The 27,218-nt window shown below is 42.1% G+C and overlaps 1 protein-coding gene across 1 annotated transcript in view; it reads left to right on the top strand.

Moving 5' to 3' along the window:
- The first annotated feature begins 2,474 nt into the window (after positions 1 to 2,474).
- The window catches only part of ripor3 (RIPOR family member 3), a 35,938-nt gene continuing 11,194 nt past the window's right edge, over positions 2,475 to 27,218 (top strand). The window contains 19 exon segments of the mRNA XM_061874435.1: positions 2,475 to 2,908; positions 14,407 to 14,505; positions 14,626 to 14,781; positions 14,966 to 15,044; positions 18,387 to 18,410; positions 18,491 to 18,544; positions 18,621 to 18,770; positions 23,071 to 23,134; positions 23,196 to 23,239; positions 23,324 to 23,449; positions 23,528 to 23,673; positions 23,749 to 23,875; positions 24,040 to 24,185; positions 24,262 to 24,441; positions 24,572 to 24,662; positions 24,733 to 24,936; positions 25,025 to 25,177; positions 25,180 to 25,329; positions 25,412 to 25,541. Of these exon segments, the coding sequence (XP_061730419.1) occupies positions 14,408 to 14,505; positions 14,626 to 14,781; positions 14,966 to 15,044; positions 18,387 to 18,410; positions 18,491 to 18,544; positions 18,621 to 18,770; positions 23,071 to 23,134; positions 23,196 to 23,239; positions 23,324 to 23,449; positions 23,528 to 23,673; positions 23,749 to 23,875; positions 24,040 to 24,185; positions 24,262 to 24,441; positions 24,572 to 24,662; positions 24,733 to 24,936; positions 25,025 to 25,177; positions 25,180 to 25,329; positions 25,412 to 25,541 (2,122 nt within the window). The 5' untranslated portion in view covers positions 2,475 to 2,908; position 14,407.

Genomic DNA, 27,218 nt, shown 5'->3' on the forward strand with positions numbered 1-27,218 from the left:
TAAGTTTTTACTTTATTAATCACAAAGTTAGAGTTTATGTATTTCCCTGCAATAATATACTTCATTTTTGATTACAGAAGTTAGAGGTTTTCCCTTCCAGAGGAAGTTCTATATTGTATATTTTTTTTAAATTACAACAGTTCATATTGATCCACATATTTTTTGAGCAAAAGCATCACAGTAAGTATGCTGGAATTAGCTAAAATTAATACATTTCACCTGTTTAGTTTTTTGAAAATGATTTTCTACAAAGCCCAATTTACAAACCCCGTTTCCATATGAGTTGGGAAATTATGTTAGATGTAAATACAAATGGAATACAATGATTTGCAAATCCTTTTCAACCCATATTCAGATGAAGATGCTACAAAGACAACATAGTTGATGTTCAAACTGATAAACAGTTTTTTTTTTTTGCAAATTATCATTAACTTTAGAATTTGATGCCAGCAACACGTGACAAAGAAGTTGGGAAAGGTGGCAATAAATACTGATAAAGTTGAGGAATGCTCATCAAACACTTATTTGGAAGCTGCCACAGGTGTGCAGGCTAATTGGGTACAGGTGGGTGCCATGATTGGGTATAAAAACAGCTTCCCAAAAATGCTCAGTCTCACAAGAAAGGATGGGGCGAGGCACACCCCTTTGTCCACAACTGCTTGAGCAAATAGTCAAACAGTTTAAGAACAATGTTTCTCAAAGTGCAATTGCAAGAAATTTAGAAATTTCAACATCTACGGTCCATAATATCATCAAAAGGTTCAGAGAATCTGGAGAAATCACTCCACGTAAGTGGCATGGCCGGAAACCAACATTGAATGACCTTGACCTTCGATCCCTCAGACGGCACTGTATCAAAAACCGACATCAATCTCTAAAGGATATCGCCACACGGACTCAGGAACACTTCAGAAAACCACTGTCACTAAATACAGTTTGTCGCTACATCTGTAAGTGCAAGTTAAAGCTCTACTATGCAAAGTACAGCGAACATCTAGGAACGCCGCCGGCTTCTCTGGGCCCAAGATCATCTAAGATGGACTAATGCAAAGTGGAAAAAGTGTTCTGTGGTCTGACGAGTCCACATTTCAAATTGTTTTTGGAAATATTCGACATCTTGTCATCCGGACCAAAGGGGAAGCGAACCGTCCAGACTGTTATCGACGCAAAGTTCAAAAGCCAGCATTTGTGATGGTATGGGGGTGCATTAGTGCCCAAGGCATGGGTAACTCACACATCTGTGAAGGCACCATTAATGCTGAAAGGTACATACAGGTTTTGGAACAACATATGCTGCCATCTAAGCGCCGTCTTTTTCATGGACAACCTTGCTTATTTCAGCAAGACAATGCCATACCACATTCAGCACGTGTTACAACAGCGTGGCTTTGTTAAAAAAATAGCACGGGTACTTTCCTGGCCCGCCTGCAGTCCAGACCTGTCTCCCATCAAAAATGTGTGGCGCATTATGAAGCGTAAAATACGACAGCGGAGACCCCGGACTGTTAAACGACTTAAGCTCTACATAAGTGAAGTGAAGTGAATTATATTTATATAGCGCTTTTCTCTAGTGACTCAAAGCGCTTTATATAGTGAAACCCAATATCTAAGTTACATTTAAACCAGTGTGGGTGGCACTGGTAGCAGGTGGGTAAAGTGTCTTGCCCAAGGACACAACGGCAGTGACTAGGATGGCGGAAGCGGGAATCGAACCTGCAACCCTCAAGTTGCTGGCTCGGCCACTCTACCAATCGAGCTATACCGCCCCACATAAAACAAGAATGGGAAAGAATTCCACTTTCAAGGCTTCAACAATTAGTTTCTTCAGTTCCCAAACGTTTATTGTGTGTTGTTAAAAGAAAAGGTGGTGTAACACAGTGGTGAACATGCCCTTTCCCAACTACTTTGGTACGTGTTGCAGCAATGAAACACTAAGTTAATTATTATTTGCAAAAAAAAAAAAAGTTTATGAGTTTGAACATCAAATATCTTGTCTTTGTAGTGCATCCAATTGAATATGGGTTGAAAAGGATTTGCAAATCATTGTATCCTGTTTATATTTTCATCCAACACAATTTCCCAACTCATATGGGAACAGGGTTTGTAATTTGCAGACTATAATTACTGGTTTGCAAAAAATATTTTTAACCCAAATAGGTGAAATTGGATAATCTCCCACAGCACACCAGACTGTATCTCACGGCACACTAGTGTGCTGCGGCACAGTGGTTGAAAATCACTGGCCTAATATTCACTATGTAGTGGTACAAATATTTGTATGTAGTGGTATATATACTGTATGTAGTGGTTTATGTACAGTATGTAGTCTGGATGTACATAGATTGGTGAGTATAAATGATGGTCTGTCAATTGTTTGGGGTGTTCCAGCAAAGCGGCCGGGGGAAGGGCAGAGTGGAAGGAAAGAGGAGGAGGAAGTGAAGCGGAATAAAATGTGAGTCACAGGGAGGAAATGGACTTGAATTGTTGTGTGGAATGGAAAGAAATAAACTGCAAGGAAAAGTCAGAAAAAGTCTCACACAAGTGTTGAACATTGTTTCCCTAACGTTTCAAAGAGGACAGGAAGAAGAGATGCAAAGTCCAACAAAAAAAAGATGGAAAGAAGTTGACAGAAGAGGAGGAAAGATTCCAAAAAGTAGGAGTGGTTGACATGGGAGAGGAGGAAGAGGAAGAGTGGGAGGGATGAGGTGGAACATAAAGTGGTGAGGAAGCACAGCTGAGAGTGGACAAAACTGCTGCTGCTATCAGCACATAGCAGACATACACGCACGCTATGATTACAAGGCATTGGCCCAAGACCTCCTCGGCAGTCCAAGATGAGACTTCTGAGCTGAGGAAGTGTTGGATGTGGGACTAATTTCTTCTTTTTTCTTCTTCTCCATGCACACAGGTAAGGGACATGTTGTTTGTTGTTTGTTGTTGTTGTTGTTGTTGTTGTGTCCTTGTCAGCGCTGTTGTAACAACAGAGAACTGCCAAATAAGAAGACTATTGGAAGCAGCTGTTGAACTGCATGCTTTTCCACAAATGATTCACTCTGTTGATGCTTGCTGGAATGTTTGAGGGCCATCTGTGACAACAAAGTATTTACTAACATAATGTTACTATACTAGCATGGTTCTTGTTGCTGCTGTGACATTGTTTTATGCTCTGGTGGTCCAGCCAGGTGACAATCCCTGTTCCATCCTATCAACACAGCTTGACTTAATGTACAAACCCCGTTTCCATATGAGTTGGGAAATTGTGTTTGATGTAAATATAAACGGAATACAATGAGTTGCAAATCCTTTTCAACCCATATTCAGTTGAATGCACTACAAAGACAAGATATTTGAGGTTCAAACTCATAAACTTTATTTTTTTTTTTGCAAATAATAATTAACTTTGAATTAAATGGCTGCAACACGTGCCAAAGTAGTTGGGTAAGGGCATGTTCACCACTGTGTAACATCACCTTTTCTTTTAACAACACTCAATAAACGTTTGGGAACTGAGGAAACTAATTGTTGAAGCTTTGGAAGTGGAATTCTTTCCCATTCTTGTTTTATGTAGAGCTTCAGTCGGTCAATAGTCCGGGGTCTCCGCTGTCCTATTTTACGCTTCATAATGTGCCACACATTTTGGATGGGAGACAGGTCTGGACTGCAGGCGGGCCAGGAAAGTACCCGCACTCTTTTCTTAACGAATCCACGCTGTTGTAACACATGCTGAATGTGGCTTGGCATTGTCTTGCTGAAATAAGCAGGGGCGTCCATGAAAAAGACGGCGCTTAGATGGCAGCATATGTTGTTCCAAAACCTGTATGTACCTTTCAGCAATAATGGTGCCTTCACAGATGTGTAAGTTACCCATGCCTTGGGCACTAATGCACCCCCATACCATCACAGATGCTGGCTTTTAAACTTTGCGTCGAAAACAGTCTGGATGGTTCGCTTCCCATTTGGTCCGGATGACAAGATGTCGAATATTTCCCCCAAAAATTTGAAATGTTGACTCGTCGGACCACAGAACACTTTTCCACTTTGCATCAGTTCATCTATGATGATCTCGAGCCCAGAGAAGCCGGCAGCGTTTCTGGATGTTGTTGATAAATGGCTTTTGCTTTGCATAGTAGAGCTTTAACTTGCACTTACAGATGTATCGACAAACTGTATTTAGTGACAGTGGTTTTCTGAAGTGTTCCTGAGCCCATGTGGTGATATCCTTTAGAGATTGTCGTCGGTTTTTGATACAGTGCCGTCTGAGGGATCGAAGGTCAAGGTCATTCAATGTTGGTTTCCGGCCGTGCCGCTTACGTGGAGTGATTTCTCCAGATTCTCTGAACCTTTTGATGATATTATGGACCGTAGATGTTGAAATCCCTATATTTCTTGCAATTGCACTTTGAGAAACGTTGTTCTTAAACTGTTTGACTATTTGCTCACGCAGTTGTGGACAAAAGGGTGTACCTCGCCCCATCCTTTCTTGTAAAAGACTTAGCATTTTTTGGGAAGCTGTTTTTATACCCAATCATGGCACCCACCTGTTCCCAATTAGCCTGCACACCTGTGGGATGTTCCAAACAAGTGTTTGATGAGCAGTCCTCAACTTTATCAGTATTTATTGCCACCTTTCCCAATTTCTTTGTCACGTGTTGCTGGCATCAAATTCTAAAGTTAATGATTATTTGCAAAAATTAAATGTTTATCAGTTTGAACATAAATTATGTTGTCTTTGTAGCATCTTCATCTGAATATGGGTTGAAAATGATTTGCAAATCATTGTATTCTGTTTATATTTACATCTTACACAATTTCCCAACTCATATGGAAACGGGGTTCATACTTTGTACAATAGCACTATTTCTATTTGTATTTGTTTTGCTCCATTTGTAGTATAATAATGTTCATTCTCATTTCTATATTATTATTTATTTCACTAACTGCTTCTTTGCTATCACTTTTACTATCATTTTTGTACATATCGTATTTGCTGATGTTCTTCTGTTGTTGTTGTTGTTGTGTTTGCTGTTGTTGTTTTTGTCTCTCTGTCCATCCCCCTGTTGTCCCCACAATTTTCCCTTCTGTCTTCTTTTTTTTCCTCTTTCTATCCCATCCTGCTCTGGCATGGCTGCACCAAATGATAATATAAATACATTTAATAAAGTAAAATACAAATAAGGCAACAAGAGAAGTATCCCACACTTCTTTTTTGTAAGTTAAACTTGTACAGCTGAAATGGGTATCTACAACAACAATTAGATTTGCCTGAGAAGCTGGACAGGACAAAAAAATACAAAATGATGTACTTTGTGGCAAAATGTCAGATCTTGACCGTGAGTTGGGGTACCAAGCACAGTGGTAGGGTCTCTTTAGAGGCAGAGCTAGACAGTCCAAATGAAGAGGTGATCCTGACTTGTGGCTCCCGTAAACGCTGTGACGCAAAACGAGCCTGGGCTGGACTTCCTGTCTCATTTCCGAAGCGCTTTTGTTGTCCAGCTCTGTCCACCTTCAGTAACAATGTTCTATTGTCACGTGACCACGTTTGAGCGCCTAAATTGTGTTTTCAACATCACTGCTGTGTGTGTCACTAGAATGAAGTACCTTGTGTACCTTCACTCAGACTAGTCATAATAACGGCCAATTAAAGAGTGTAAGGGAGGTAGTACACTTTGGGAATATAGTTTGTGAGAGAAGCAATGTTAGTGCGAGATTTAGTGTTCTGTCGATGTTAACCCAGCATGACGCTAAGCGACCCCAGTCTGTCTCTTTGACAGACCCCCCCTACCCCCCTCCCGTCCCGTCCCCCCTATCCCCGTTAAAACAACTTTTAATGAACTTCTTTGTGTGTATGTGTGTGTGCTGAACAATGCTCATATTCATTTCATCCTTACTTTGGCTCTAAATTCTGCTTGTCAATAATGTCTGGTATTTATGGGCATTTTACAATGATAAAAAAAATATATGTAAATGTGTGTTAAATTTAATAATTGAATATGTTTTATGTCATATATATACAGTATATGTATGTGCATAACATAAAATAGATTGTACAATATGAATGTTTATTTCTTAATTAAATTTATTTGAATATATTTATATTCATACTATTATCCATCCGTCCATCCATCTTCTTCCGCTTATCCGAGGTCGTGTCGTGGGGGCAATAGGCTAAGCAGAGACGCCCAAACTCCCCTCTCCCCAGCCACCTCGTCCAGCTCCTCCCAGGGGATCCCGAGGCGTTCCCAGGCCAGCTGTGAGACATATTACTTCCAACTTGTCCTCGGTGTTCCCTGTGACCTCCTACGAGGGAGGCGTTCAGGGGGCATCCTGACCAGATGCCCAAACCACCTCATCTGGCTCCTCTCGATGAGGAGGAGCAGTGGCTTTTTTCTGAGCTCCTTCCAAATGACAGAGCTTCCCACACTACTGTATCTCTAAGGGAGAACCCCGCCACCTGACGGAAGAAACTAATTTCAGACGCTCCTACACGTGATCTTGTCCTTTCGGTCCCAACACAAAGCTCATGACCATAGGTGAGGATAGGAACTTAGATTGACTGGGAAATATGGAGCTTTGCCTTCTGGCTCTGCTCCTTCTTCACCTTCAAATTGATGTACTGCGGATGCCACTGTTGATCTCACAACCCACTCTTCTCTCACTCGTGAACAAGACTCCAAGGTAATTAAACTCTTCCACTTGGTGCAAAGTCTCCTCCCTAACCTGTGAGGATTTGGAGGTGCGGATTCTCATCCCAGTCGCCTCACACTCAACTGCGAACCGATCCAGTGAGAGCTGAAGATCCTGGTCAGATTAAGCGGGCAAGACTACATTATCTGCAAAAATCCGAGACCCATTCCTGCAGCTACCAAACCGGATCCCCTCAGCGCCCTGACTGCGCCTAGAAATTCTGTCCATGAAAATTATGAACAGAATCTGTGACAAAGGGCAGCCCTAATAGAGTCCAATCCTCACTGGAAACTAGTCCGACTTACTTCCGGCAATGTGGTCCAAGCTCTGACACTGATCATACAGGGAAAGAACTGCCACAATCAGGTGGTCCGGGACACAGTCGATTGCCCTCTCCAAGACACATGTAGACTGGTTGGGCAAACTCCCATGCACCTTCGAGAGTATGGAGAAGTTCCAAAGTTCCACTACCAGGACGAAAACCACACTGCTCCTTCTGAATCCGAGGTTTGACTAATGCATATTTCTTTATACTATTACATAGTTTTATTTTTTTTATTATATATATATATATACATACATATATATATATATATATATATATATATATATATATATATATATATGTACAATTACAGTTGTGGTCAAAAGTTTACATTTACTTGTAAAGAACATAATGCATAATGTCATGGCTTTCTTGAGTTTCCAATCATTTCTACAACTCTTATTTTTTTGTGAAAGAGTGTTTGTTGCTCACAAAAAACATTCATGAAGTTTGGTTCTTGTATTAAGTTATTATGGGTCTACTGAAAATTTCACCAAATCTACTGGGTCAAAAATCTACATACAGCAATGTTAATATTTGGTTACATGTCCCTGGGAAAGTTTCACTGCCCTAAGGGGCTTTTGGTAGCCATCCACAAGCTTCTGGTTGAATTTTTGACCCCTCCTCTTGACAAAAATGGTGCAGTTCATCTAAATGTGTTGGTTTTCTGAGATGGACTTGTTTCTTCAGCATTGTCCACACGTTTAAGTCAGGTAAATGAATGGCTAAATCAGGCTAGAATGAAGGTTTTAGAATGGCCTTCCCAAAGTCCCAAAGAAACTAGAATATAAAACATGTTTTCAGTTATTTCACCTTTTTTGTTAAGTATATAACTCCACATGTGTTCATTTATAGTTGTGATGCCTTGAGTGACAATCTACAATGTAAATAGTCATGAAAATAAAGAAAACACATTGAATGAGGTGTGTCCAAACTTTTGGCCTGTACTGTATACATCTCTAGACTTACCATACGAAGCATTTTAAATAACAGCTGTTCACTAAAGTACTGTACATCAATAATTAAATATTAGCAAGTAATATATGTCAAATGAAAAAGATAAAAAGACAGCATTACTGAATAGAATGTCAAGTGTATTAGCTGTTAAAGCGAGGGGGAAGGCTGGTTGGTGAAAGATGATCGAGGTGTGTTTTTTCTGCATGTTTGGCATCAAAAGAGCATCAAACCCTCCAAAGTTGTGTTACAGGCTGGACTCAAACAGGGGCGCATAGAGTTGTGAGCCCCCATGCACATGGGCAGTACAGTGTATGTTTACGCGTTGTCGTCTCGAAGCAGGCGTCTCTCGTCTGTTGGCTGCTGATAGAAGATAACGCTTCGTGCAGCAACACGCTGCCTTGAGGTCACCAAGCATCCTTAATTGCTTTTTAAAAAGGACACTTGTCCACGAGACATCCTGGACATTGTACGCGCTAACAATGCTTTCACTAGTACACACATTACTGTACCATCCATCCGTGTTTGCGTCTTTGGAGGGAGTAGAAGGCATGTTAACGCTGCGGGTAAAATACGGGAAGTTCCTTGTCAGAGCTTTGCTCTGCAAGTGTGACTGAGGGGCAACTCAGTCCAACCTCTCCTTACTTTATTAACTGATAAAGTGCTGCATCCATTCACTTCTCTTGCTTTTTGCTTCCAATTAGTGACTTTGGTGTGTCCACATGAGCGCAGAATGTTGAGGCTCTCCAATGCGTGTGTGTGCGTGTGTACGTGTATGTCCTGAACAGCATAGTTGTTCTCCCTAGAGAACTTGAGTCATGCTTGACCTCTGAACCCCCTGCAATGAGCCAGATTTGTTTAAGGTGGCACTGAGCCAAAAGAAGAAAGATAAATGTTGATTTGGAAAGAAGCAAACTGTTTTTTGGGAGAACGTTTATCTCAAGTAACATGTTGTTTTATGTCTCTCAAGTTTAGGCAACTCAGCACTGGTTGGAAATAACAATATTTATCTGTCTCTTCTTCCTCTTCTCTCCTATTCAATTGTGAATGGCAACCCCTCGACGCAAGCGTTTGGATTGCCTAACAATATATCTGACTGATTTTTTTTTTGCCAACTTCTTGATTGTGCAACAATTAAAAAAATGCTTTAGTTATTACTCCCCCTTCCCCTTCGTAGTTACGATGGGATAATTGAGGGTACAAAGCATGAACCAATTAATTCACTCAAAACACTGAGGACCTGATTTTATAAGATCCAAATAACACATGCTAAACACCATGTGCAATTTGTAAAATTCTGTGTACTATGAGTGGTCGAAATGCGTGTGATCTACTAAGACTGTGTGTTCAATTGATAACTGGTGCAGATTGCCATACTAAAATTATTTGCGCGTACAACTGGTATAATGTGCCCTCCACATTAAAGTTATTGTGCTCTCCAACCTGTGTGCGATGTTGGAAAACTAGCGGCATACATCTTTAAAATGTAACATTTTTTCTGCAGAAAAGAAACAGAAACTATTTTTTAGAAACTAAACTCGTCTTGCTTGGTTCGTCTCATTTTGCATCTGACTGCCATATTTAATCTATACTTCAAATTCAGAGTGAAAATAACATGATTCGGGATGAAGATGCTGCCAAAACACTTACTGTGCAATACGGTCTTCTGTAGGTGACGTCAGCAGGCTGATGCAGCGCCCGCTCACATTTTGAAGCTAAAAATGGATATTTCAAAATGTGCTTAAACAGGTTAGAAAATAAGTCTAAAATCCCTATGGTGTCTATTTTGGTGAGAATTTTACCTGTTGACTTTTTTTAGTTCCAAAACTATGAAATAAGTGCCAATATTGTGAGCATTAGAGGGGATCTTTAAAGGGGACCTGCATTTTTTTTTCTTTTTAATGTTGCCCCGCCTTCCGCCCGATTGTAGCTGAGATAGGCGCCAGCGCCCCCCGCGACCCCGAAAGGGAATAAGCGGTAGAAAATGGATGGATGGATGTTGCTTATTGTTCACAATTATTATGAAAGACATGACGACGGACGGAGTTTTTGTTTTAATGCATTTTTAAATATTAAATAAATATTAAATAAATATTAAATAAATATTAAATAAATATTAAATAAACATAAATAAACGTCTGTTTACAGCGGAGCCAATGGGATCACTACTATTATGCCTATAAAATCCAACAATCATAATATTTTGTTATAACGTATCAAAACACGTATTGGTATGATAGACTTAGATTGGATTTAGGTTTATTGGGCCCGATTGTAGCTGAGATAGGCGCCAGCGCCCCCCGCGACCCCGAAAGGGAATAAGCGGTAGAAAATGGATGGATGGATGGGGTCCCCTTTGGGGAAATTAATTTTCACTGCCATACATTTAAACATAAAAACATTACACATCACAAAACAAAAATAACAAAAAGACATCATACATGACCGACACATTTACAGGCTTTATCAGACGGGTCGGCCGGGCCTGCTGTAAAGGCCGGCTATAGCTGCAGGAATAAAGCTTTTCTTTTAACGTTTTCTTGGTTTAACTCCTATCTTACTGACAGAATACAGCGCGTTTCCCATTACAATGGGACCTCGGAACATGTTAAGGTAACGTGTGGAGTTCCACAGGGTTTGGTTCTTGGCCCTACACTCTTCAGCATCGATCAGTCCTGCCAGACACAGGCACCTATTTAATAATACCACCTGAACATTTGACAACCAAACAAATTACACAAATTAACTTGGTAAAGAATCTCTGTATTATCTTCAACCCAACTCTCTCATTTGAGTCGCACATTAAGATTGTTACAAACACAGCCTTCTTTCATCTCCATAATATTGCCAAAATGTGTTCAATTTTGTCCACAACCGACGCTGAGCCATATTTTCATGCGTTCGTTACGTCTTTTCTCGGTTACTGTAACGTTATTATTTTCGGGTCTCCATATGTCTAGCATTAAAAGATTACAGTTAGTACAAATGTAGCTGCTCGACTTTTGACAAGAACAAGTAAGTTTGAACATACAACGCCTATACTGGCTCACCTGCACTGGCTTCCTGTGCACTTAAGATGCCACTTTGAAATTTTACTACTTACATATAAAATACTAAACGGCCAAGTTCTATTTTATCTTGCTGATTGTATTGTACCATATGTCCTGGCCAGAAATCTGTGTTTTAAGAATTCTGGCTTATTAGTGATTCCCAGAGCCCCCCAAAAAGTTTGAAGGCTATAAAGCGTTTTCTATTCATCCTCATCCCCCCCTGCAAACTTCTGCAGTAAGAAGTTGATCCCCCGTCCCCCTGCCCCTTGCAGAGGTGCATTTTGGAAAGGAATAATATTTCACCTCCGTTTTAGAAAGACAGGCCGGCAAAATGCCGCTCTTATTTTAGAGCAAATGTGCTGCCATCTCTACATAAAAAGGGCCATTATTCGCTAGAAAACTGGTGAGTTTTGTGTTTTTGTTTTTTTTGTTTTGCATGCACCCTCATAAAGATTGCGCCCGGGGAGGTTGCCCACATTGCCCATAGCAAAAACTGGCCCTGAGTTTGGACAGGGGAATGAGGTGAGCCATCTTTGAAACCGTTGGACCACATTGAGTATGACGGAGTTGCCCCAGGAAACTGGAAAGTCTGTGTTGAAATCTAATGCAATGTGGGACCATGGTTGTGACAGATCAGGTAGAGGGTGAAGGAGACAGGCTGGATGGCAATGAGAGGCTTTGTCTCTGGGACAGAGGTACCAGGCGTTCACAAAGTCCTTGATGTCGCTTCCCTTCACCGGCCACCAGAATCTCTGTGAAACTAAAAACGAGTCTGCCTCATGTGACACACTCTAAAGGAGTTCAGATCTCAGTTCATTTGGAACAAATAGCTTGCCTGCACGAACATAGTCTGGGGCTTTGGTCTTGGAGACAGCATCGGACACACTTCTCTCCACCTCCCATTGGAGTGCTACGATCACTTGAGCCATAGGTATGATGGTCTCCGGAGTGGTTTCCTCAGTAACAGGTCCGTAAACTCTTCAGAGCGCATCGGTTTGGTGTTGCTATTTCAGCCACTGGGATGTGACGTGAGAAGAGGGCACAAGGGTGATGCTGCTGGTTGACCGGGGAACACTGGGACAGAACAGCTCCAACTCCTGTATCCGATGCATCAACCTTGACAAAAAGTTGTAAAGCAGGATCAATGTGCATATGAATTGGTGCTTTAGTAAAGGAAGGTGGCCTTAGCTTCTGGGGTCCACCGGAAAGTTACCTTAGTGGATGTGAGCCTCGTCAAGGGTTCAGCTTTCAGGCTAAAACTGCGGATGAATCACCTATAGAAGTTAGGTGCTTGCTTGAGGCAGGAGATGGCCACTCGACCAAAGCCTGGATTTTGGCAGGTTCTGTAAGGACTGGTTGGCACAGTGCTGCCGGAAATGTTCCTTCGTGGATGCGTGGACATGAACACGGCAAGAGGTAAGAAATAATGAATTTATTCTAAGTAACAAAGGGAGCTAAATAACAAAAACACTGGAGATAATAAAAGACAAAACAAAAACGCTAGTGTGAAAACTAGGAAGTACAAATAGACAAACTAAAATAGCACGTAGGCACAAGAAGAACAAACAAATCATCGGTAAGTAAACTGGAAAAACACAAAGGCTTAGCGTGAGAAGCTAGCGAGAATAAAAATACTTGCGTGAAAGCAAACGATCAAAAATCCAGACGTACAGTTGCGTGACAGCAAATTAATGGACCCAGCCTGAACAAAGAAAAGAGGAAGGCTTATATTAGAGAGTAATCAAGGAGAACCAGGTGTGTGTAGAAAACAAGGAGCAGGTGAAATCAATGTGTAACCATGGTAACGGACTAAACAGGAAGTAAGTGTGTCAGAAGAGAATGAAACAGAGATGGAAAAATAAACATGTGAAGATCTGAGTCACGGATCGCAACAGGTTCAGGTTTTTGGTGTCCTTTCTCCATGACGAACTCCAGAAACGACACAGGTGGCGAGTGAAATTTGCATTTCTCAGCTGTGACATATTGCCGTTTCGTCAATAACCACCGTAAGATAAAACGGGCATGGCAGACATGTACCTGGAGATTTCCAGAAAATATAAGAATGTCATCAAAGGACACAAAAGTCAGGAGAGCACATCCTGACCATAAAGAAGATGTTCGTGTGTAAGTGTCTGGAAAACAACTACCTTAAGTCATAACTTAAATGTTGGCGTTAAGCAAGAGAGGTAGTCTCCTCTCATGAATATGGTTATCACTTTTGCATTCCGTCCCAATTCGGGCGTCTTTCCTACGAGAAGTGGTCCAATCCAACTGCGAATGTCAAACTAAGAGGCCTTATGTTATTGTGTGCTGAAACTGAAATACCACTATTCACTTAAACTTGGTGGTTATGTGCTCAATCTGAAATACCACTATTTACTTAAACTTGGTGGTTTGCTTTCTCCAAGACGAACATAAACATTCACCATATGCAAAACATAATATTCATTCACTTCAAGAGGAAACAGGTAACACTACACAACAACGCCAAATAAGAGCAAGAGGGAACAAGAAGCGGGAGTGGAGCCAAAGCAGAGGCGGTGACCCATTAGGAATCTACCGGCGCTGAGTGAATAGACTGAAGAGCTTAAGTCGTCAGTAGGAAATGTGTATCAGGTGTTCGCTCAGGTGGCTCAGCTCCTTGACCCAGAAATCAGGCACTGCAGCAAGAAGCAGACAGACCAGATCATGACAGCCATGCAGGCTGTTTTTTTCTTTAAAACTGTCATGCTCCAAAATAATAATGCATTAAAATCAATGGTATTTTTTATTTCCCCAATGAGGGCTCCAATTACTTCACATCAAATATTCCACTTTGAAATGTATTTTGGGAAAATATTACATAATTTGTGTTTTTGCCATAAAAAAAGGCATAAAACACACACAAAAATCAAACTTTAGATCAACAGATCTGAAGAGGAGCTAGAAATTTAGGGTTGAAAAAAATGTCAAAAAGGGCATGAACATTTTTTTTTTAAACTATTAAAAAATGAATACTTATAATGGACGTATAGATGTGAAGTTGATCAAGACATTTACACGTTAAAAGTAAAAACATATATAATAATAACGTATGACTTATTTTTAACACTTTTATGAGTGGCACCCTTTTGTGTCCCTAATACTTTTTTTAAACTGTCATTGGTTAGAAAATAATTAATGATAATATCCATGACTGAGAACGTTCCATTTCCGCCGGATCAAACTAGAGGGGAGCCCTAAAGGTTAAAAAAATGTAAGTATTGTAATAGTGTACCCTGCCTTTTGCCCGAGTGCAGTCGGAATAGGCTACGCAGATAAGCAGGTGGTCTTTGTCGTTAGTCAGATGACACATGCGTTCTTGGGTCTGGAATAGGAAACAGGAGATTTGAAAACAACTTTCTCTGCTTTCAGGATGTCAGTAAAGCTGCGATTCGACTCGCCCGCCGATGGAAGTTCAGTCCAGCGGAGTCGCTCCTTCACTGGGTTCAACTCTCTGACGGGACGACGGCGGTGAGTGTCAGCTTTTTTAGCGCCACACTAAGGAGGAAAACGTCTGACACGGAACGATAATGCACTCCGACAACATCAAACACTCCTTGTAGGTTTTCCATTGAACTATCCTCTTTTAAGGCCTTCCTCCGTGCGGAACTCTCTGCGCTCCAAAGGTGTGTCTGGGGGAAAAACTCCACGAGCTTCTTTGTCTCCCAGAAGAGAACTTGGATCCGTCTGGTCCCTGCAGCCAGAGGAGGTGGACCAAGTCTTCCAGGCGCTCAGCAAAGGCCTCAGGTGTGTTTACTGAGGGGTGGGCCTGACATCTTGTGCCCACATAGAATTTAGGTCTGAGACCTGGGGTCTACGGAGGCCTTAAGTACGAGGTTTCAGGTCTCTTAATTTAGGGATCTTGCTGATCCACAGTAACTAATAGTTGTGATGTGTGTGTGTGTGCGTGCGTGCATGTGTGTGTGCGCAGAGAGCATGTGCAGTGCCACCAGGCTGAGATGGACTTCCTGTCTTCACGCCAGAGAGAGAGTAAAAGAAACTCCAGATTGGTGAGTTAATACCTTGAACTTTGTGATATGTTTTGTGTTACCGCCACAGTTGGGAGATAATGCGCTACATTTACTCAAATAATTTTTTGAAAAAGTACTTGTCAGAATAGTTTTAATGCAACAAACGTTTTACTTTTATTTGAGTACTTTTGTGAAGACAAAACACTACTTCGAAAAGGTTTGATCAAGTGAATTTAGTCAAACAGAGAACAATGGTAGAAAAACACTAACCTATTTATAACCATCTAGAATGAACTTATGCAGTCTGTAACTTGATAACCTGGTAATTGTTTTTGGCAACACCTGGTTGTCACACTAATTCAGTAGGTGAAGTTTATGATGCAGTAAGTTGAATGATGCGGACACGTTTGTTACTGTATACTTTCTAATACCCTATTGCCTTGGAGGCTTGGTATGTGTTGGTAATATGCAACTATCATGTTGATAAATGTGCTGTTTTAGACTGCAATGTTGTTTACTTAATTATGTATATCTTGCTTGTTTGCTAATGTGTGTATAGTTGTTGTGTAGCTGCTAGCTCCTAGTAGCCTATAGCCTTCTATGTTTACCTTTTGTAAATGACTTGACTAAAATAGAAGAAAAGACTAACCTTGTGTGCTATTGAAGGACATTTAGATGTTAAAGGCCTACTGAAACCCACTACTACCGACCACGCAGTCTGATAGTTTGTATATCAATGATGAAATATTAACATTGCAACACATGCCAATACGGCCTTTTTAGTTTACTAAATTGCAATTTTAAATTTCCCGCGAAGTGTCGTATTGAAAACGTCTCGGTATGATGATTCGTATGATGACGCGTGCATTTAACGTCTCGGGTTGTAGCAGACATTATTTTCCAGCCCGATCCAAGCTATAAGTAGTCTGCTTTAATCGCATAATTAAACAGTATTCTGGACATCTGTGTTGCTGAATCTTTTGCAATTTGTTCAATTAATAATGGAGAAGTCAAAGTAGAAAGATGGAGGTTGGAAGCTTATAGCCTTTAGCCACACAAACACACAGTGTTTCCTTGTTTAAGATTCCCGAATGTGAAGCTTTACTATGGATCAGAGCGGTCAAACGAACATGGATCCCGATCAAATGTCAACCGGCAGTTTTCGGTGAGAAAATTGTGGTAATAAGTCAGCTCTTACCGGAGACACCAGCGGAGCTTTGTCCTGTGCAGCGCGTGACTTCCCTCAGAGACTCTGGCGTTAACACACCCGTGGCCACACCCCTCAGACTTTAAGTACTGTACAATCTCACTAAAACAAGAGGCAGATAAGGGATTTTCCAGAATTATCCTACGAAATGTGTCTGATAACATCTGAATCGCTCCCATTGCAATTGCCTTTTTTTTTTTTTTTTTTTTCTAGTCCTTTTACTCTAAATTTCCTCATCCACGAATCTTTCATCCTCGCTCAAATTAATGGGGAAATTGTCGCTTTCTCAGTCCGAATAGCTCTAGCTGCTGCTGGCTATGATTGTAAACAATGTGAGGATGTGAGGACCCCTACAACCCGTGACGTCACGCGCACATCGTCTGCTACTTCCGGTACAGGCAAGGCATTTTTATTAGCGACCAAAAGTTGCGAACTTTATCGTCGACGTTCTCTACTAAATCCTTTCAGCAAAAATAGGGCAATATCGCGAAATGATCAAGTTTGACACATAGAATGGACCTGCTATCCCCGTTTAAATAAGAAAATCTCATTTCAGTAGGCCTTTAACTAGCTGTTCAGCATTGCACAAGTAAACACACTGGCGGACTGCTTGTAACAAAACATTACACATTTTAGATGCAAGCCGATATCATCCGTAGGGATGATGTTTGAAACCGGTTCTCCCGATTGTTTGATAAGAAAAGAACTGGTTCCATGGATTCAAATCCCTTTTTGAGAACCGGTTCCCGTTATCGGAGCCACTATACCGTATTTTCGCGACCATAGGGCGCACCGCATTAAAAGGCGCCGTGTAAGTTACGGTGCTATTTCTGTTCTTTAACGCATAAATAAGGCACAGCATATTTTTGGGCGCAGGCATGGTTAAACATACGTTAGCTTAAAACATACGCTAGCATACATGGACACTGTTTTAAAAAGGCAACAGGAGCAAAGCTGAGTTCGGTTGTACTTTATTGAGGTATTTATCAATGTACTCACATTATTTTTTGATCAATCCTCATCCACAAATCCATCAAAGTCTTCATCTTTACGCCAGATTTCCTCTCCTCATTTTCAAAGCCAGTCTCGTTGACCATTAGCATAGCAAGCTAGCACAACAGTAAAAGCTGACTTCTCTTGCCCCGTTATGCGTGTCAATCTGCTACCGTGCTGGTCTCCTTCTTCCCCAGTGTGCTTCACCGTTATGTCGAAAGTGAGCGGCACCTCCTCCATGTTGGTGATCTGTTTGTCGGAAATTTTTTTCTTTACAACACACATAGCAGCACTAGATATTAGGGCTGCGAATCTTTGGGTGTCCCACGATTCGATTCAATATCGGTTCTTGGGGTCACGATTCGATAATATAGCGATTTTTTTCGATTCAACGCGATTCTCGATTCAAAAATGATATTTTTCCGATTCAAAACGATTCTGTATTCATTCAATACATAGGATTTCAGCAGGATCTACCCCAGTCTGCTGACATGCTAGCAGAGTAGTAAATTTTTCTTAAAAAGATTTTATGATTGTAAAAGACAATGTTTTATCAACTGATTGCAATAATGTAAATTTGTTTTAATTATTAAACGAACCAAACCGGGTCAGGTTTGGTTTTGGAATTGGATTGCATTGTTATGGTATTGCTGTGTATTGTTTTGTTGGATTGATTTAAAAAAAAAATTTATTTAAAAAAAAATGAGAATCGATTCTAAATCGCACAACGTGAGAATCGCGATTTGTATCCGAATCGATTTTTTCCCACACCCCTACTATATACTCACTGGGGGCGTGCCTTTAGCGTTCTCTCTCACCTGAAACCTTCACCCTATAACGGCCCCATGCTGTCCTCAGTCACGTCCGCTTTTCCTCCATATAAACAGCGTGCCGGCCCAGTCATATACCATCTATGGCTTTTGGAACTCAGTGTACACACAACAACCATCTGAATTCGATCAGAGATGCGATAAGGAATCGGTTCGACAAGAGGATTCGACAATGGGGTCGAACTCGATCATTTCTTAACGAACATCAATCCCTAATCATCCGTTACTTGTTTTTTGATAATATTTGACCGATATCCGATATCAGTATCAGATCTGGAAACCCTTAGGAAAGTATAAAGTACATAAAGTAGGTCTTGAAAGACTTTGACATGTCTTCTAATATCTTTGCAGGCCTTTTTCTACGACCTGGACAAGGTGATGTCCATTTTGTTGGCTTTCTCTCAGCACGTCCCTCACATCCCTAAAATAATGTTCACCTGTGTTTGCTCTTCCAGGAGATACGAGCCCAGGAAAGACACGTACGAAGGCTGGAATTCCAAATCAGCAAGGTAAGCATGTCGATGGCGTCCATACCCCGTGGGCTCCCTGGCGTCTGTATCGCTTCATGTATGTCTATATCCACAGGTGGACGAGCTGTACGAGAACTACTGCGTCCAGTGGCGCCTGTGTCAGGGAGTTGTCAACATGAAACGAGCTTTCTCGCTCTCGCCGTCCTCCAGGGCGTCCAGAGAGAGTCTTTTGGAGCTGGGCCGCAACCACAGACACAGTGTGCAGGTTGGAACCTCTCATCTTGTAACATAGGACAGCCAGTGTAGGACATGTATGTTGGTGAACCTGACGTCTTAAAGGGGAACATTATCACAATTTCAGAAGGGTTAAAATCAATAAAAATCAGTTCCCAGTGGCTTATTTTATTTTCAAAGTTTTTTTCAAATTTTTACCTCATAACGCAATATCCCGAAAAACTGCTTCAAAGTGCCTGATTTTCACCATTGCTATATCCACGCGTCCATTTTCCTGTGACGTCACTGCGTGAAGCCAATACAAACAAACATGGCGGATAGAACAGAAAGATATAGCAACATTAGCTTGGATTCAGACTCGGATTTCAGCGGTTTAAGCGATTCAACAGATTACACAGGTATTGAAACGGATGGTTGGAGTGTAGAGGCAGATAGCAAAAACGAAATTGAAGAAGAAAAAGAAACTGAAGCTATTGAACCATATCACGACAGACAACGGCAACAAGGACGAATTTGGCGATCGCCTTCTAACCAACGATTACATCTTTTGACAACTGGTGCAACTTGAATTTGTCGATTGGTATGTGTTTGTTTGGCAACAAATGTGGGTGGAGGGAAAGGCTGGATGCAAATATAGCTACAAATGAGGCATAATGATGCAATATGTACATACAGCTAGCCTAAATAGCATGTTAGCATCGATTAGCTTGCAGTCATGCCGTGCGCAAATATGTCTGATTAGCACATAAGTCAATAACATCAACAAAACTCCCCTTTGTGATTTCGTTGACTTTATCGTTGGAAATGCATCTGCTTTGAGTGTCGCAGGATATCCACACATCTCTGTGCCATCTCTGTCGTAGCATCGCTATTGTTGGTAGCGATGCTACGACAGAACAGAACGAACGAGGGATTTTCGCATCTTTTGACAACTGGTGCAACTTTTGGCATTAAATGTGGGTGGAGGGAAAGGCTGGATGCAAATATAGCTACAAATGAGGCATAATAATGCAATATGTACATACAGATAGCCTAAATAGCATGTTAGCATTGATTATTAGCATGCCGTGACCATTGATATGTCTGATTAGCACACTCCACGTAAGTCAACTTGAATACGTCCATGTTCGTGTTGTTACACGCTCCGACAACACACCGACGAGGCATAATGTCTCCAAGGTACGGAAAAGAGTCGAAAAAACGGAAAATAACACAGCTGAATTTACTTGGTGTGTGTAATATGTTTGAGAAAATGGCGGATTGCTTCCTGTTGTGACATCATGTGTGAAAAGTCATTGCTCCAACAGCGAACAATTGAAAGGCGTTTCAATCGCCAAATTCACCCTTTTAGAGTTCGGAAATCGGTTAAAAAAACATATGGTCTGTTTTCTGCAACATCAAGGTATATATTGACGCTTACATAGGTCTGGTGATAATGTTCCCCTTTATTAGTGCTGGTCAAGGAGTTGACAGATTGAGCATTTAGCCTGATACCTAGCACACTCCTCACGTCTGGTTCCAAACTCCGCACCGGCTCAAACACTTAGTCGGGAAAAGAACAGTCAAGCACTGAGAGCAGACCCAACCAGACGCGTCAAAGTCATGTTACAATTTTTCATGCCAACAAAGCAAGAAGGTGCTTAAAAGTACAGCAAGGCTCCACTTTTCAAAAATGCACCAACTCGATGCTCATTGGATTCGCCATAGACATGTTTAAAATTAGCAGAAGCGAATTTACATGGCAATTTGAACACCTTCAAATGTGGTAATGAAAACAACAACTAATATGCAAGTTAAAACTAAACAGGTGGGGTGTAACAAGTACAATATTTACAGTATAAACTCGTTGCTGGACATCAAAAGAAAAGACTGGCATATTCAATTGAATGGCAATAAAAGCTACTTCCTGATTAAGGCAGCACATGTAGTCGATACAATACTGCTATCTACCATCCATCCATTTTCTACCGCTTATTCCCTTTGGGGTCGCCGGGGGCGCTGGTGCCCATCTCAGCTACAATCGGGCGGAAGGCGGGGTACACCCTGGAGAAGTCGCCATCTCATCACAGGGCCAACACAGATAGACAGACAACATTCACACTCACATTCACACACTAGGGCCAATTTAGTGTTGCCAATCAACCTTTTCCCAGGTGCATGTCTTTAGAAGTGGGAGGAAGCTGGAATACCCGGAGGGAACCCACGCATTCACGGGGAGAACATGCAAACTCCACACAGAAAGATCCCGAGCCCGGGATTGAACCCTGACTACTCAGGACCTTCGTATTGTGAGGCAGACGCACTAACCTCTCTGGCACCGTGAAGCCATCTAATGTCTTGGAATTGCAACTGCATGCAAAGTCTGCTATATTAGTGTTTTCTCAACCTTTTTTGAGGCAAGGCACATTTGTTTCATGAAAAAATCCGGAGGCACACCACCAGCAGAAAACGTTCAAAAATTAAACTCGACCAGGTCGTCGTGCCTTATTTTGAGTTTGTTGGTGTTTTCATGTGTGTAGTGCTTTAGTTCTTGTCTTGCGCTGTTATTTCGGTGGCCCTTCCTGTTTTGTTGGTGTTTTCCTGTAGCAGTTTCATGTCTTCCTTTGAGTGCCATTCCACGCACCTGCTTTGTGTTAGCAAGCAAGGCTATTTATGTTATTGCTATCCTTATTTGTGTGGACATTGTCACGTACGGATGTACTTTGTGGGCGCTATATGTTTTTGCTGTCGTCCAGTATTCTATTTCTGTTTACTTTGTAGCCAGTTCAGTTTTACTTTCGTTTTGCATAACCATTACCTTTTCCTTTCCCTTTCGTTGATTTTTAGTTTAAGCATTATATACTTTTTTACCTGCATACTGCCTCCCGTTGTGGTCCGCATATTGGGATCACAACAAACCATCCTCGTCTCACCGGACACATTCCGACTTTTACGAAGCGATTAACTCCCTGCTGCCACCTACTGACATGGAGTATTACGTGGTTACCCTGCGGAGTTTTACACAGCACAGATAATAAGCAACGGCACATTATTTGAAGAATATAATTATTGGTGTTTCGGGTACGTCCGACTGGTAGGAGTCGACGGGAAAGACCCAGGGCATGTTGGGAAGACTATCTCTCCCGGCTGACCTGAGAACGCCTCGGGATACCCCGGGAGGAGCTGGACGAAGTAGCTGGGGAGAGGGAAGTCTGGGTTCCCCTGCTTAGGCTGCTGCCCCTACGACCCGACCTCGGATAAGTGGAAGAAGGTGGATGGTGTTTCAGCTTATTCTGTCTTCAATGACTATACAAACTGGACGGTTGAGCTTTACCCTACTCACAGGGAACTTTATTCAACAGTTGCCATTCAACATACACGGCACACTTCTCCCGGTGCATCACTCTAAAACCTCCGGGTAGGAACAACACACATACAAGCAATTCCTATTGTTACATCCCTTTTCTTTTAAAAAAGAGAGTATTATTTCCAATATCAAATCCAACAAAATTTACTTTTAAGCTGCTACTATACAAACTGAAAAATAGTATGCATTTTCAAAGTGCTACTTATTTAAAACAGTCTTAGTGCAAAACAAATCTTACATTCAGTTTCACAGTGCATAACTTTTTACTTTATTTTTTTTTCTTTTAGTTACCACACAATGTATCTTTGCTTTAGCTTATTTTCAGAACATAACCATAACAGCCTTTACTCATCATACATCAACCTCAGTTCACATTTTATTTTTATTTTTTTTTCTAGCTTTACCCTACTCACAGGGAACTTTATTCAACAGTTGCCATTCAACATACACGGCACACTTCTCCCGGTGCATCACTCTAAAACCTCTGGGTAGGAACAACACACATACAAGCAATTCCTACTGCTACAGATGGATGGATGGATTTTCAAAAAATATTTTTTGGGCCAATCAGGTGAAGTTGCATAATTTCCCACGGCACACCAGACCACACTTGTGTGCCGCAGCACAGTGGTTGAAAAACACTGTCCTATATAATACAATACAGTACTTGTAAATGAGACACAAAAGTGTAAGAACTTTAGATAACAACTGGACAACAAAGTTTAGTGTTGACTGTTAAATAAGAAGGTTTGAAATTTGAACACAAACAAAAGTACCAAAATGTTGAATACCGGTATCGATTCCCAAGTACCGTATCAATTCAAATGTCAAAGTTACCCATGGCTACCACCTATCTTGGTGGACACGGAACACTCACTTTCAGAATATCCTTCATCGTTTGTTTCCTGTGGAATTGTTTAATTCCACGCTGTGATGGAACTCTCGCCGCCACAATTGATGAAGTCCTCGATTTCCGTCCCTACAGGACATGTCGGCCATGGAGGGTGAGCTGGAGGTCCTCCTGGGAGAGCTCCACGTCAAAATGAAAGGTAGACCAGCAGCCGTTTGCCACTTGGCATGAACTTGGCATTAACGTCGTTTCACACGCAGGGCTCATCGGCTTTGCTCGACTCTGCCCCGGCGACCAGTATGAGGTGAGTGTCTTCTGCGGGAGCTTAGTCATCACCATCCTGAAAACGATGTTTCTTGGCGATTGATTCCGAGCTAATTGTGAGCAGGTGCTGCTGCAATTGGGCCGCCAGCGTTGGAAGATCCGAGGCAGGATTGAAAGTGACAATGTCCAGTCTTGGGACGAAGAAGAGATGGTCTTCCTCCCGCACATCAACCACAACTTTGAGATTAAGGTGGTCCTCTGTCCTTTGTTCATGTTTTGTATTGACGTCTCCTACCTCGCGTGACCTCTCAGCCATGGACATACCCAGGTATCGGAGGCCAAGGGTTTGGGCTGGCTGCCGGTTGGTACAGTAACCTGTGCCAGCGCTCACTTCTTTGTGGCTAGTCCTCAGCTGATGTTGATGGACATCACCGAGCTGGGAACCATCAAACTGCAGCTGGAGGTTACCTGGAAGTAAGAAGAAAACACAAACTTCATAACGACAACAACAGACCGCGCTAGCAAACAACAAACGATGTGTGCTTGCAGTCCGTTGGACAGCGCTGAGAGGGCGGGTCCTTTGTCCATCAGCAAACAGTTGGGGTCCAACAGGAAAACTTCTGTGCAGAGTTGGACTGCACCGAGCACGCCGTCCTTCTCTGAAAAGTACTTCCTGGTGAGTAGTCTCACACTCATCACATCTCTGACTCGGTCAAGTCTAAAGTATTTTCCCCCCGCCACCACCATACTCTACTGAAATGGTTCTACAAGCAGTCCACATAAAGGCCTTTAAGATCCAATTGGGTCCAGTTATTTTCTAATAATTGGTACTCTCTGCAGTCCATGGTCCGTGAGATGCAGGATGGCAGCGCTTCTGTCCCGTTCCCCATGTCTAAAAAAGACAGGGGAGACGTGTCCCTGCTGAGCTACCTCTCCCAGTCATCCATCGCGTCAAATTTCAGCCAACCAAGTCCAGCTCTCCTTAGGTGGGTGGGTCAGAACATGAATGAATATTCCAGAATGTAAGCTATCTAACACTCACTCACCCAACTGACTCCATAGCCGTGACACCAGTCTAGGAGGTAGTCGGACTCATGTCTCGCTGGAGGAGGAAGGGGAGGATGCACTGAAGGAAACGGAGAAGAGGAAGAGTCTCGGTGAGGAGGGGAAGGATGGGGAGAAGACATGGACTGGGGAGTATGCTGCTCAGCATACAAGAGCTTCTGGGATGTACCTGCAGAGGTGAGAAGAACTGTCTCATCTTGAACTAGAACATTTTTACCAGCAGTAAGCACGTTATCTGCTGTAAATGTCCATAGCTTCATCTTAGGAGAGATAAGGAAACACTAAGTTATGACATCTCCATCTTTAGGTGCAGCACCCCCGACATCCTCAAAGCCAACACAGATCCACAGCTGGAGACTGAGGGCTCCGAGCCTCATCAAAGTTTTGTCGGCAAGCAGGTCAATGTTTGTCAATCTTCTCTATGTTTAACAATTATCACTTTGTTGTAACATGGCACATGATGTCCAGGACGCCTCGCCCCCGGCTGCCACGCATCCCCCAGCAGCTGCTGAGGCGCCGGAGTGGGAGAGTCAGAGCAAAACCCAGGAGCAGGCACTGCGACTGGGATTGCTGATTGCAGACCTTGAGGGAACCTTGCAGAACCAGTCCAGCTATGAGAAGGAGCTAAGAGTCCTAAACCAGCAGATCGTTCACCTGGCCACCATACTGAGAGTGAGCCTTGCCTTACCTTACCTTACCTTACCAAGTCCTGGGGTGCGGGAGCTGATGTAGGTCAAAGTCCAAATAATGTCTCCTTCAGAATGACCTGTCCCTGATGAGAAGCTCGTCATCAGAACACACCTTGGCTGTTGCGGAAGTTCTCTGCAGCTTTGACTTCCTGTCAAATGACGTCAATGCGGACGATGAAACTTCTGGGTGAGTTGCTGTGCAGGGAGGCATTAAAAAGCAACAAACTCGCAGCAAACCTTGTTCTCCTCAAACATTGTGACTTGTCTAAGTAGGGCTTGTGGGGAAGAGTTGCTCATTGCTCCTCTGACTTGTGGGAACTGTGGTCTAGATCAGGCTCTGGAGATTCACCTGGACACCTGCTGCATCTTACTTCAGGTACAACTCCTGCCTGCTGGGATCACACACTGGTGCAGCAAGCACCTCCTGTGAAGCTCCTCTGATGTTCTTTCCTCCTCAGACGCTCCAGAGGAGCCACTTAAGTGCCGCCCGGAGAGATCTACTGGAGGACGTGTCTCTTCAGGCCGACATTGTGCAGCAAATCAGCTGTTTGCTGCTAGAGAAGAAAGACGATATCTCTACAAGAGAGTGTTAGTTTCATAAACGTCTCCTGTTCATTGTAGCATGTAGAACACACAGTAGCAGTTCTAGTCATTTCGTCTTTTAATGACAATAATGATGTCAGTGTCTGGGGGGCCCCCTATTGACTACAGGGTTCTAAGCAAGTTGCAGAGGGAAAGATGCCTTTGATGTAGTATGTGGGACACATAGCAGTTATCAACATATAATACTTCTAACATTAAACAAACGTACGGTAAAATGTAATATTTGTAGGATGTATCAACATGTAGCACATGTGTATCAACATGTAACATGTACAGTAGCAACATGTAGCATATATTAACACATAACATGCGACATGTGGGGCTTCACGGTGGAAGAGGGGTTAGTGCGTCTGCCTCACAATACGAAGGTCCTGAGTAGTCAGGGTTCAATCCCGGGCTCAGGATCTTTTTGTGTGGAGTTTGCATGTTCTCCCCGTGACTGCGTGGGTTCCCTCCGGGTACTCCGGCTTCCTCCCACCTCCAAAGTCATGCACCTGGGGATAGGTTGATTGGGAACACTAAATTGGCCCTAGTGTGTGAATGTGATTGTGAATGTTGTCTATCTGTGTTGGCCCTGCCATGAGGTGGCGACTTGTCCAGGGTGTACGCCGCCTTCCCCCCGATTATAGCTGGGATAGGCACCAGCACCCCCCGCGACCCCAAAGGGAATAAGCAGTAGAAAATGGATGGATGGAATATGTGATACACGTAACATGCATCAATTTGTAGAATGTATTAACATGTAGCATGTACCAACATGTGTCACCATGTAGCACATGTAAGATGCATCAGCTCAGCGTGTAGCATGTATTAACATTCAGGATATATCATTGTGTATCAACATGTATCACATGTAGCATGAACCAATATGTAGCATTAGAAAGTATAACCTGTATCAAAATGTATCACATGTAGCATGCAGCAATAAGAAGCATGTAGGAGTCTGGGTTAGTTACTGAAAACCAGTAACTAGTTACAGTTACTAATTACTGTATTTCAAAAGTACCTCAGTTACTAACTCAGTTACTTACACCAATAAGTAATGCGTTACTGTGAAAAATAACTATTTAGTTACTTATTTTTTCTTCTTTTTTTAAGGCTCCTGTTAATGCCCTTTTAGCCTTTTTTTCAGTCCTGTTATTGCGCTGGAGAATAATACAATCTGTTGATCAACTTGACATGCATTTGCATCACTGAACTCTGCTAAGCCATGTGGTCTACATACAACACACAAAGACAAAGATATGTTTCAAAGGGCCAATTCTTTTTAGGCTAGAACAAATTGAAAAAACTATTTTAAATAGATGCAACATAACATACATAAGTAAAAAAACAGCATAACAGCAACATAGCTGTAAACCTGGCTTCACCCAAGGAAGTCACACATGAAATACACAAAGCCTAACCAGACATTTTTTTTCTCTCAAGGAATTTGGAAATAAAATTATGTCTTCAGGAGATCAACACTGTACTGAAGCCCAGAACACTACACATTTCCCAAGTTTTAGTTTAGAGATAAGGAAAGATTTGCCTGGCCCACTAGGATCCATCCCTCTTTATGTTAGTGAACGTTATAGTCAATACATTTAGAGGGATGTGATAATCAAACACTCTAGAGCAGTGGTTTTCAACCTTTTTTCAGTGATGTACCCCCTGTGAACA

Source organism: Nerophis ophidion, linkage group LG16 (assembly GCF_033978795.1).
Source record: "Nerophis ophidion isolate RoL-2023_Sa linkage group LG16, RoL_Noph_v1.0, whole genome shotgun sequence".
Lineage (NCBI taxonomy): Eukaryota > Metazoa > Chordata > Actinopteri > Syngnathiformes > Syngnathidae > Nerophis > Nerophis ophidion.